This window comes from Saccostrea cucullata, unplaced genomic scaffold, assembly GCF_032062105.1.
Source record: "Saccostrea cucullata isolate Sc308-1 unplaced genomic scaffold, CSIRO_AGI_Scuc_v1 ctg246, whole genome shotgun sequence".
Taxonomy (NCBI): Eukaryota; Metazoa; Mollusca; class Bivalvia; order Ostreida; family Ostreidae; genus Saccostrea; species Saccostrea cuccullata.
The window spans coordinates 72,403-85,774 of NW_026934303.1; the positions used below are offsets into that span (position 1 = coordinate 72,403).

At 32.1% G+C, this 13,372-nt stretch overlaps 1 protein-coding gene across 2 annotated transcripts; it reads right to left on the bottom strand.

Moving 5' to 3' along the window:
• Window positions 1-3,961: 3,961 nt before the first annotated feature.
• On the bottom strand, window positions 3,962-12,843 carry LOC134240406 (transcription factor atf-2-like). Of its 2 annotated transcripts, XM_062722499.1 has the most exons (3): window positions 12,726-12,843; window positions 12,454-12,527; window positions 3,963-6,342 (listed from the first exon to the last, which is right to left on the bottom strand). In XM_062722499.1, exon 3 carries the CDS (start codon window positions 6,195-6,197, stop codon window positions 4,665-4,667), a length of 1,533 nt encoding a protein of 510 aa, XP_062578483.1. In that variant the 5' UTR covers window positions 6,198-6,342; window positions 12,454-12,527; window positions 12,726-12,843; the 3' UTR covers window positions 3,963-4,664. The 2 variants fall into 2 exon arrangements, with proteins under 2 accessions (XP_062578482.1, XP_062578483.1); XM_062722498.1 differs by lacking the exons at window positions 12,454-12,527; window positions 12,726-12,843 and adding an exon at window positions 11,960-12,284 and having other exon boundaries at window positions 3,962-6,342.
• Window positions 12,844-13,372: the final 529 nt, after the last annotated feature.

Genomic DNA, 13,372 nt, shown 5'->3' on the forward strand with positions numbered 1-13,372 from the left:
CCTATCTCTATTTTTTTTTTCGAGAAAACATCATGATATTAAAAGATGATTTTTTCCAAACTATGGAGGAAATAAAATCAATCAACTGTAGAATAATCATCGATAATACTCCAACATTTTTTGTCAGTTTAGTTCACCTCGTTTTATAAATGCGACTGTTTTGATTAAGCTGCATATAATTTTTCTAAAATTATTCAGAAACGTCAATATCTATTGAAAGATACAAAACAACGGGAAATTGATTTTTTTTTAAAATATCATTAATGATGTTTTTCAAATTTTCGATAGTTAAATTCTATCTTTGTCACAGACTATTTATATCCATGCATATATTAGTATTTATTTTATATTGTATTTTTGTTAATCCTCTGCCCTTTCCCTGTATTGTACAGTATATATTTTGTGTACCTATGAACCAAGGCTACTTTGGTCAACAATAAACGATAAAGAAGCTTTCTCTTTTATTGTTTATTGTTTTATTCTTAGTTTTTTAAATTCAATTTTTTGAGTTCCCGAAGGGGTTTAGTTATTGATAATTAAGCCAGACGAAATGTGTGCTCGAACTTTTGAGATTAAAAGGAAAGTAAACTTTTGTGAATTCTGAAGAATATTCATGCCTGGTTTTGAGTTACTAGTATACAAAACACGCCTGTCGGATATATCTAATATGAAACACGTTTATGAATTAATTGGTTACAATTACCTGGTAATACTTTGTACTACTTCTTTCATTGGAAATGTTTTGTTCAAATTTTCTGTGAAAGAAATCTATATATAAACATAAAAATATAATCAGGAAATTATCAGATCATAGCCCAGGCGTTTAAGGTTTTTTTTTTAAATCAGAATCTATAAATCACGAGAAGAAGGCAACACTTGCTGTGACCTTCCACTCGACATTTAGATATATTGACGATGTTTTAACAATTAAGAGTACTTTTTTTAATTTGTCGACTCGATATATTCCAGTGAACTCTAAATATAAGACACCACGTATAGTCTGCCACCTTCCGAAAAGTCGTTATAACTGTCTGCAGACGATAAGGGTCAACTAGCAAATAGCTAACGAACGAGGTGACTTGAGCTTTTCCATTACTACCATTTTTAAAAATTATATAGAAATATTCCGATATAACTTGTATATAGAGTTGACATTCCCAACTCATTCAATATGCATGGGCATGAGCTGAGTATGATCAATTTCAGACCGAGGCCACAGATAAATAAGTTGAGAGTACATGGATTTCGTCAGAATTTTGGTAATTAGCTCACAACGGTTGTGACCGGTCGATAGGGGATGCCTAACTCTTTCTTGACACCTGATTAGACCTCTGGAATTTCATGTTTTGTATACATTAATGGGAAATCTTTTTTAAGTAAGATAAATATATTGAAAATTAAGATATTTTCCCCAATGTCTAAGTATTTACCTGTTAATACTGTAATCAAGATATGACAAAAGATGAAATGTATTTATTTTTGAAATGATATACAGAACAAAGCATTCAACTAGAGAATGAGGTAGATAACTCTGAAGAAAACACGACATAAATATATTTTGTAAATTCTCTCTGTTTTAGTAACAATCTATTTTCTAATATCTATTACATGTACACTTGTAAATATACACTTGATAATTTTAGAGGTAGATTTTTAGAATCCAATGAAGAAATAAATTACGGAATGAAATGTTCTCAATAACAAATGACTAATCCGAAATCAAACGCATTCATTTTATAGCCCAAGGAATGATGCCTTAAAATGTTTGATTTATTTTTTTAAAGTTCAACATATAGAACCAGCAAACACATATTAAAAATAACATTGTTTCAGTTAAAATAATCATTAAAAACATAAAGATATTATGAAAATGCAGATGCCGTGGTAGGATACAAGTTCAAAGGCCAGAAAGGACGGATCATGCAATCCTAGTTCTATTATTTCATTTTATTGTTAAAACTATAACTTCCCCGACTGTTACCTTTTACTTAGTAAGCTAGGAACACCTCAAAGTTACATAATTTGAAAAAAAAAAGATCTTGTTTTTAATTTCTCTTTCTTAAAAGACTGAAAAAAAAATATTGAAAAACTCTATTACATGTATGTGTTCTGACAAATTTAACACAGCAAAAGATGGACTAAAATCTAGTTAACTAACATCTACTGTGGTATAAGGGAGGAAACAGTGTACAACAAAATCATGGCACAATTATAAGTTGAGATAAAAATTGAATAACCAAACATCAAAATGAAAAATATATATAAATCTACACATAAAAATTAAAAAAAGCACTTTTCATCTGTGTTGTAAAGTTTGGTCTTTGATTATTTCATTATGAAGAACATAATAAAGATATACTTTTGCAAAAATACATATACGTGTTTTAACATAATAATTGTCAAAGTACTTTGACATTCATTTCAGCACTTTTTGTTCTTTGCAATTTGTTCATTCAAAACAATGTTAATTTACTAAAAACAATACATAAAACGTATGAACTGAATTTAGGGAATTAAATCTAAATCACTTTCAATCGACCATAAATTAATTTATTCTCACTGCTCGTAAAATTAATGCATCTAGTCAAATATAAATGTGTTATTATTGAATGATCAGAAGCCAATATTCGGTCTGTTAGTAAGTATATGATAATCCACACCTATTTACGACTCAGTAAAAATATTCCCCTTTTAAAATTGCCAACATAAAAATTCAATAAATATCAATTACAATGGTACCAGTTTTATCTTGAGGTAATAACAAACAAAGACAAAAATAGTAACACACACCCTATAACCATAGGGAAAAGTTAAACCTTTTTGAAATATGGCAGATAGTTTTATATGGCACATGATTGTTAGCACTTGTTACGAAAAGGACCAATCTTTATATCGTGGGTGTCTCTTAATGATTGTACAAAACTGCCTGTACGTTAAATACAGAAATACACAGCAAACACACATAAAAAAAATGTCTAATTAATGGAAAAATTTAGTATTAAAGTGTAAATAATTTTCCCTTTAAAACTAAACTCTTCATTTTAATCATTCATAAGTGACACCCCAATTCATTATTTTAACAAAATGAAAAAAAAGTATTATGTTTACTTCAGCATTGATTCAGAAGATTCAAAGGGAATCAAGGCTATATATATATATATATATATATATTAGGGATCGGTATATATATATATTATACTCGGTAAAAAATGTAAATAAATATGAACAAGTAAATTGATGACTGTAAAACATTAAAAACTCTTGTAGAAATAAAACAACATGCTTTGATAGGAGGTTTACCAGTAATTGTATTTCTGATTTAACAGTGATAAGTACTTCGTGTCCGACGAAATTTAATATAACATTTTTTTAAATATCAGATAAACACAAGAAATAAAATCATAAGTGGTTCACACTGTTTTTGTTTAAAAAAAATTACTCGTTCTGTAAATTGTAACTCTTTGTTGCGTTTGACGTCCAGGTATCAGTCGTCAGAGCTATTTACAGTATCAACTTGAACTTGACCTTGAGTTCTCATAACAGAGCGGGTTTACAATTCACGCACACTTTTTAACTCCTATATTATATAGTATTTCGGGACGGTATTTTGTAGTTTAGTGCAACGATGGACATCAGTTTTTAAAAGCCTTTGCCTTCAACCATTTGTATTGGCGTGTAATCAAACACAACCATATCAACAATCGCACGTGTATGTAATATATATATATATATTTATATATATATATATATGAAAATATATATATATATATATATATATATATATATGTTTATTGCATTAATAAATAAGCTACGAAATTTTAAAAAATATACATCCGAGTAACCGAGTACCAATTTTAGTATTCGGAATTACCCGGTTAAGTATCGTATAGTACCCGGTTAATATATATATATATATATATATATATATATATATATATATATATATATATATATATATATATATATATTGAAATACACTGTACCAAAAAAGTGCATTTTAGCGTAATTTTCCAAAGCCTTGCCGCCCACAATCGTATATACTCCAAAACCATATAAACAAAGTCACACATACACACAATAAAACATACTAGTATCTGTCAAAAATATATGTACAACGCTACACCCGTAATACATCAACCTGATTTCAACCTAACATAATTCCACAGAAAAAAAACAATTGGACCCGACACATCAGAGGTAGGTTAGGTTCGTGTTAACCCGATTGATAAATAACAATTGATTTACGTATCTACAATGTATTTGTCTGTAGAATTAATGTGCTATGTCCTGAAAACAAGAGTTAAGAACGCTGATTTACATAAATTTATACCCGCAAAACACGTATCCGTTCCAAGGGTCTGCCGCTTTATCCAGGGCATTGTGACATACTTTATTCAAAGCTTACATAACTGTCTTATGGGTAGCTTGAAAAGTACACCACGGCAACAGTGTAATTTTACAAAGTTCTGAAATGTTAACACCAAAAATATAAATTTATGGTAAAAGAAATTTAACAAAAACAAAAGCCAATTGCAATGCACTCTACTGAAAGTGTAGGTCAATATCAATAAAGAAAAAAAATACATAAATTACAAAAATTGATGACGTAAATCTTAATTTCTATTTTATTTTACCCATTTCTTTTAAAACTTGCGACATATGCTTTACTTATTGTTCCCCATATTTTCCTCCTCTTGTGTTTCTGATTTTAATGTCTTTTTTCTGTCTATCATGTCTTTCAGTTGCTTCATCTCGTCCTGTAAAGTGTCCAATTCATGTCGGAGTTTTCCGTTCTCGGTTTCCAAGTAATCCGATTTGGCTTCCCTCATTCTTGTTATGCTTTTTCTATTCTCTCGACATCTTCGTGCAGCTTCGTTGTTTCGGCGCCGTCTTTCGGCATATTTCGGGTCGATCAACGACCTCTGATTCAGTCTACCACTTCTTGGTGACAAATCCGAATCGTCGGGCTTGGATTTCTTTACAAGGGGCAGTGGACCTGACTGTGCAAGAGCTATTTCAGATAATTGCGTCAGTCCATTCACCACTGGACCAAATGCAGCACTTTGGAATGCGGCACCAAAGTCCATTGGTACTTTATGTCGCAGCTTATGTGGTAATGCCATCGTTGGTGGACTTTGTGAGACAGGGCTATCGGGGGAGGAATAAGATACAGAGCTTTCATTTCCTGAGAAACTGTCGCCGCGTTTTCGTACGGTCAGAGATAAAGGTTCATCCTGGGTATGGTCATCTGAGGTGTAATCTGTAGGAAGGATATTTTCCTCCTTTACAGACGAGGGATTAGTTTCTGCTGCTGCTGCTGCATGAATGTTTGCTGACGTATTTGATAGTGAATATTGTGAAGGAAGTGAGGTAGATTGAGAGGAGTGAAGTTGACGACCCTGAGTTTCATTTGATTCCCCTGAGAGATACATTTGTCTTCTATTGTTGATAACTAAATCTTCAACCGACGATGACTTAGGGTTGTTCTGCAAGAGGTTTTCTTGCATATGAGATGAACCAATTGAATTTGATGATAACTGGCTTTGATAATTATCTGGGGCTCCAGACGATGGCACTGCTGCTATAAAGTATGACATTGGTCCTTTAGAATTGTAGTTTCCTTGTAAAGAGATCGGTAGCGGAATGGATGATTGCATGGGGACCATGGTTGGTGGTTGAGACCCATGAAGAATGGATCCACTCGCTCTAGCTGCTGCCAAGTAACTCATAGAAGCGTTCGTATGATGGTTTGACACGGGTGATAGTGATCTTTCCCTACTTTTCGTGGCAGTTGTTTTGTTTTCTTCACTCATATCGAACGTCTCATTTAGAGGTATGCCAAAGTGTTTCTTGATCGCAAACAACTCGTTCCGGATCTGACAGTTTTCTCGTGTTAATTCCATTATCCTGTTTTCTAAAACCACGTCATGAAATCTTCGTTTCTCTCTAGATTTTCTTGCAGCTTCGTTGTTTTTCCTCCTTTTCTCCCAATAGTGGTCATCCTTCCTATTCTCTGGGATGAATTCGCGCTGTTTTCTCGTCGGTATATAAGGGTTTGAGCTATCACTTGCCGGGTCCTTGTCCGTGTTGCTTGATGTGGGAGCCACGATGCAGGTCGGTATGTTGGAGGTAGGATTTGGAGAGTTTGTGTCTGAGCTACTGTTTGGAGAATGAGGGTATTCACCAGATTGATCCATTGTCACAGTGTTTGGTTTTCGTTCGCTACTGATAGCAGAGGTAGAGTCTGCATAATTACGTGGTCTGCCTGAGTTTTCGTACTGTGTGTGTATGTACTGGTATTCCCTGAGATGGCCCTTCAAAAGAGTTGTTTCTAATCCAGTCCTGTCAAAAAGATAAAGTAAAAAGAATCTGAAGATCAGTTTTATCCCTTACAAACTAACATATTTTTTCTCCCAATATTATATAGGTTTTTCTATTTGTTGAAGAAGTATGATACTTTGAAATAATATGTGAATTGAATTTAAATTATGTTTGACATCTTTTTATGCCCCGTAATGGAAAATTCAGGTCTTATAGCATTAATCATGTCCGATTACCCATTTGTCTGTTTGTTCACCAAAACTTAATCATTGTCCATAATTTTGACTGGTTGTTGCGAGACGGCTTTCGTAGTTCACAAGTGTATTCCTTGTGACAAAACCTTTCTTTGGGCACCAACATATTCGAACTCTTGACCTTGCAGTTTGACCATCTTGTGCATTTTTTTTCAAACTTTGCTTAACTTTTCAGCAGTTGGTACTATGGTTTTCATACTTTACAAGTGAATTTCGGGTGAAAAAAGTTTCCCTTAAGTACAAATATTTTTGACTTTGGATGTTGGCCATTCTTTTAAAAAGAATTTAAAAGTTAGTTCTCAGTCTTTCAGAATTCGCAAGTGTATTTTTTTGTGACAAGAATATCACTTAGATACCATCAATTTTGACCCTTTGATTCTTGACCTTTGAGTTTGGTTTACTTTTGAAAAAATTAAACCTTAGCCTTACTTTTTTTCTACAGCTGGGTCTATAACATTTTTTCCACATATGCATTTTTTGTGACAAGAGACCTTTCCTTGAACACCATTAATTTGGACCCTTTGACCTTGGATGTTAACCTACTTTTTTAAAACTTGAAACGATTGATGGTAAGTCACTTATTTCACAGGTTTGATATTTTCCTTGTGACAAGATATTTTTTTGGTTGTTTTCATCTTTTTACATGAAGTTTGATTTACATTTGAAAAACTTTCCTTCCATTATGAGATGCAATATAAGAACAACAGGTTTTTCACAACCAAGTCTTGTTGGAATATATAATGACATCAGGAAGATGTATGGTTCATATCTGAGAATGTGTTTTTACTTTTAATTAACTATAAAAAGGCATATGTAGAGCACTGCATAGTTGACAAAGGAATTGTATTATAAATACATTAACAAAGTTAGGAAGGGAACAATTAATAAACAATCTAATAAATTAACATATACTGCCTGAATGATACACCAGTGAATTAATTACTAGTCAGAGTTTTTTTATTAAAATAACTTTTATAAAATGAGTAAGACAAACTTCCACCTTGACTTTTGTTGGAGGTAACCAATCAGGACTCGTCTATATCAATGCCGTATTTGTCTATGTCAGCTTCCTGTTTATCGAATTATGATCTTAATTTTACATAACACTTAAGAAAACTTAAACCTATATCATTCACTTTAATGTTTTTTTTAACATAAACATATCTTATTTTACAATGGAGAGGCTGAGAACTTTAATTGTACATATATTCTTTGATAATACGTGCACATATGAAATTTCAACCTTTCTAATCCCCCTGTTCGACTTCATTCTTAAAATCCTTTCAAACCCCAGTAAAAAGAAGGAAGATTTTTTTTTCATTAGATAGAAATCAGCACATGGAAAAGTATCTATGACTGTCTTGTAATTATAAACAGGTTTTCATCAGAAAGCACCTTGTAAAATTTCCTGATCTAACATATAATGACCTTACTAACGTAACCAAAAAATGCAAATGAGTACATTGTAATATTGCATGGTAAACCTGATCTAATCTCTTATACCAGCTTGATCAGTCGATAATTTTTACATAAATGAATTTTTTATAAGACTAGTGACATAACAGAATCACGCTTTCATCTTATGACAGTGTACACTTATGTAACTTTTTTTTTTTTAAATTAATGTTTAGATCGTCTGTCCTTGCTTCCGCGTAATAAAACTAATCTGCCCTACTTTCAAATATTTACCTTCAATATGATTTTTTTAAGTTACCGAGTCGAAAGGTTACAAAAAACAACATGCTCTTGGTTTGGTTTTATACAGTAGTAATGATTTAGTGTTTTGTACGTATACATATTTAGAAGTTAAAATTTCCACCAAGTTAAAGGATGTGTATATGACATTAAATAACATTAAATAACTATTCTAAGAAAAGGAGGCTAAAACTAGAAAAATAAGGGCACCTTAAAGTGGAACATCCCCTCGCAAGGAGAATATCTATACACTGTAAATCAAGAGAGCAATTGACATCGATCCCGACAAAAATCACGTCATTTCCGTTCCGCACAAAGACGAACTATCACACACAAAAACACATAAGTGCGTTACTATATCCCCTCTAAATCTGTTCCGGATAATAACCCGTATTAATATATGAAGTACAACATCGAATCTAAAGGAGAGACGACATTAAACTCACTAAAATGGCTGTTTTTCCTTTTTTTAATTCAATGTACTAAAGTAAAAAAAAAAATACAGCAAAGTATATATATGAGGAAAAAAATAATTGGAAGGAAATACACTGGAAAACAAAGATTCGTCAAGAATAACCTCTCTAAGCTTAGGAATTTAGTTTTTCAGATGGATTTTTCCTCTTATAACGGCAAGATTTTTTTTTTAAAATAGTGGTGTAAACTTTTTATGACTGAATGAAAAAACTATTTTTCTAATATTTTTATTATGAAAGTTTAACTTTAAAAAATATTATTAGTTGTTATTTGATCGATATTTTGTGTAAACACGATTACCTTGAAAAATAGAACAGGACAGGATAGACTATTTGCGTATTATATAAATTAAATGTTATACAGTATGCAGTGTAGTCGTAATATTTTTATCACCCCTCTGGACATTGAAACCTAAATATGTCCGTAAATAAAAGGGATGTAAACAATCGTAAAAAAATTATTCGTGTGGGTTTTATCGATCAGTATGTGATTTTAATACAATAAAACCTTAATGGAGAGATTACTACCCATCTGTGTCATAAGCGAGGCTCGCCTACTACTAGTTTCATGATCGTTACTTTGAAACAATTAAGGATAAACTCCAGCCATTTATTGATTTGCTGAAATGTATTTTTTCTCTCCACAATTTTGAAGAGAAACAAGTCAAAATTTGCTTTTAGTAACACACTAGTAGTACAGAATTGATTTTTTTTTCTTTCAGGTAAACGTATTCAATTACTCCTTCAACAACTGTGAATTCTCACAAATATGTGAATGGTGTGTGAACATACATTATTGGCTTTGGGTTGGTGTTCTTGTATTGTTAAGCTGAATACATATTATACATGTAGTAGAGGTAATTATAGGTAACATCCAATACATTTTGAAATCGATAACAGCGACTTGGTGTTATCTTTTGATTGTACTACAACTATCTTAACATAAAATCACGATTTTATATCCGGGATTTCATTTTCCCCCGATCCCCTGCACTCTCCTTTTTGTACTTAAATTGTACTTGTAAAGTTTTGATTTGACAAGGTAGGTCTTTCTTTACCCTCAACATCCGGCCGTACTAGATGATGAAGACCAAACAAAATAAATGTTTCATAGTAAACAATCAAAAAAAATTCTTCAAAATTATATAATAAATAAATTATTGTGAAAAGATATACACTTATACAGACAATTTAAAACGGATCATTTTTAATTGATTCAGTATGAAACATGAAAGCAAAAATATCAATATCATTTCTCCATAGCAAAAATATTAAGATTAATTCATAAAATATAAAATATTTTGTAATCTCCAAAAATATACCATTATTAAATGGTTAATCAAAGCTTTCTGTTTGAAGACTGTCTGCCAACAGGATAAAAATTTTCTCAAAAAATAATTTTATCACGACCATTAGATGTGAAACAAGCAACCCATTTATAGTAAAACGGTAGACTGTTTTGCTATTTTAAAGATAATTTGGACCTAAATAGATAAAGGTTTATTTATCTTCAATATGTTACACGTCCATATGAAGGTCCCTGTTTCATAAGCACCGCTCTTGGCAAAAATCAATCCATGATAAAAGGGAAATTCTTTTATGCTTGGATATTCAGAAGCCAAATATAGTGCATAAATGTTTTTATAACGAATTACACAATTAAAAAAAATGTTACATAAGAAAAAAAAAATAGGTTATTTATGCTTTTCGTGATGTGCCTTCAAAACTGATTTCAGGTTACATAAGTGGGCAATGATTTATAATTTTGCTTTTCAAACGTTCTCACTTACCAAATAACTGTCAAAAGCATATGCATATTTTTACTGATCTTTTGGAAGCAGAAAATAGTTACAAAGTGATACATATTAATAAGATTGTTTCTCCCGGAAAAAAAAAACACAATACGGGCAAAAAAAAAACTCTAAAAGTGCGCCCGAGTTGCATGGTGTACATTAACGATTTAAATTAGTTTGAAGTGCAACAGGTTTGTTCTTTCTTCTTCTTCGCAAAGGAACAGCCTGATTGTATCAGGGAACTGGTTAGCAGGCCAAAGGTCATTCTGAGGACATGACCGCTGGAGCTCATTTTTTCCAGCGCCCGTACATGCTCGCGCAAATCGCAGACCAGCGAGTCAATTTACTGCAAGTTCTGAATCATTAAAAATAAAGAAAAAATGCCGATCCAAAAGAGGAGGAAAAGGTCAAAGAGTCGCTCAGGCCCCAATCTGACTTTCACCCCCTCTCTGGTCAAATTTTTCATTTGTATTTTGTTTCTAAGTGTTTTTCCGAGTGTGACATTATAAATGGCTGATCTGAGAAGATCAGGGAGATTCCAGTTACAATAATCTTTTTTTTCAATTATTAATTTCTGAAACTAGAGATACCATCACATCTGTTCATTTTATTTATGGAATATGAAAATAGGCACGTTAATGAAAAAAATGAGGATAAAATTATATGTCAAAATAATTATTTTGTTTTAAAACCTGAGCAAAGAAAACATTAAGTTCAGAGAGAGAGAGAGAAAAAAAAAGATATAAAGAACAGTAAGTTTTAAATTTTAAAAAGAATGCCAGTGCATATAAGTATACATGTAATTGGCACAAACTTCCAATATCAAATGGACGTGTCATAGTTCAAATCTTTTCTTTTTCTATAATGCACAAGTCAGGATTTAATTTCAACATCAGTATAAAATTTCTATATGTTAGAATTGTTTATCAAGTAACTCTAAGGTAAAATTACACACTTTACAAAAGCGCAATAAAAATGATAATGTGTTGCATAAAATACAGTTGAATAGGCACGGCATAGAGAGACCTTTTGTGTAGATTGAAAGATTTTAACAAGGAAAATGTTCATATAACCTTATTGAACTTGTCCGGGGTTTTATTCAGGTATGTAAAGATTTAAAAAACAAACTTCAGATTTCGTAATACCATTTTCGACCAGTTACATACCGTACTTAACCTATAAGCCAGACAATTAGTCGTGCATACTTTAGTAAAATGCGTGTATAATTTGTAATACACATAATATCAAACAGACTTTAAATCAAAAACAAAATTTAAAAGGACATAAAACTTGGCTTCCAAATTATTCAAATAAATTCCATATGGTATGTTTAAAAGGCGATGTAAATGAATTAATAACGCAGTTAATTATTACATCATATACACGACAGCGGTCTTTAAAAATTTATTAAAATAAAGCTTACCTTTTATCACCCCACGCGTTAGAAAAAGAACAGGTCAGAGTCGACATGTTGCAGTAAGTTTTACATTCAGCTTACACAGTTAGCTAAGCCGCTTTACGTAATTCTCCCAAAGAGTTATGTAATTTGGAAGGGCAAGGTTGTTGTTTTTGCGATCCACTATCCGAGATAATACACCGTGTTACATGTGGTTCAATATTTTGTAGCACGTGACAAACTGCGCCAATACGTTACGTTTCGATAAACAATACACAGTCAATAGAATTTTTTTCGCAATAAAAGTTAAATTCTTATCATTTCTACACTTATTTGTAAAAACATAAGGCACAACAGAACCAAATATACCCTCAAACTAGCACGAAGATGTTGTTTTGAGGAATGCACTGTAAGTTCATGTGTAAAACACATTTATCGTAAAGTAAGTAAACACAATCGTGACCTTAAAACACAGGCCAAAAGTTCAAACAAAAGAAGTTAATTATAACTTTATTTCTCACCTCCTTCGTTCTCAAGCGCTGTATCTGCTTGTCCGGGAGATGCAACTTCTGTTCATTGCTTTTTGAGGTAGAATCTGCCCAAAGTACATATTATGTAATGCGTAAGCGGACAAAAAATAACAGATCACGTGGTTTGCACTTGAACCGACGTGACCTTACTAGCCTTAGATTTAAGGACAACAAATACAACCGAGGAAACAATTTTAAACAACAAAAAACAAGAAGTGAACAAATGCTGACCGAGGTTAATTTAATAAGAAAGCAGCCTTTACCTGTATGTAGGGTCATCTGAGGCAAGGCTGCCATCAGATCTTTTTTGATCCCCTATCGTATCTTTCCCAATTCGGAGCCATGATTTTTCAGCACTGCTAGTATGACCTAGCAATTTTAATGCGTGCGCATACAAATTATATAATGGGCGCGTAACTAATACATCGTAAAAAAAAAGAAGTAGGTCAATTATTTGGGCATACAAAGGGAGTTGCGTGTCATCTCAGATAGAATGAAGTTGTCGAGGCTTGTTTTGTGTTACCCAATTGAAATTTTTAAGATCTGTGATAAGGGAAACTTATTCGAGGGAATCATATTAAGTGAAACAAGTTCGAGGGTTGACAACACACCGCTTGGGTCGTTCATTCATAAACATACTATGTATGATCAATTTTTTGCATTGACTTAACCGTGGAGTTATTTGCATGAAAGGGGATACGTAAACGTAGCCTCATAACATTAACTTCTCATACGACCAAACTACCTTTCTTATATATTTTTAAAGATTGCTTTTTTTTTCATTTGCAAATTTATATACATATATAGCTCTTTTCAAACAATATCTCTTATCAACAGTAATTTACAAGCTTAAATGCACATGATAGGACTTGTGCCATTTTTTTTTATTCCAGCTGTCGTGGAAGTTTTT

Excerpts from the sequence above, each read along its gene's own strand:
- LOC134240406 (XM_062722498.1), bottom strand. The coding sequence starts at position 12,006 with ATGTCGACTCTGACCTGTTCTTTTTCTAACGCGTGGGGTGATAAAAG. Across the intron at positions 6,343-11,959 it reads AACGCGTGGGGTGATAAAAG|GACTGGATTAGAAACAACTC; the intron begins GTAAGCTTTATT and ends TCTTTTTGACAG.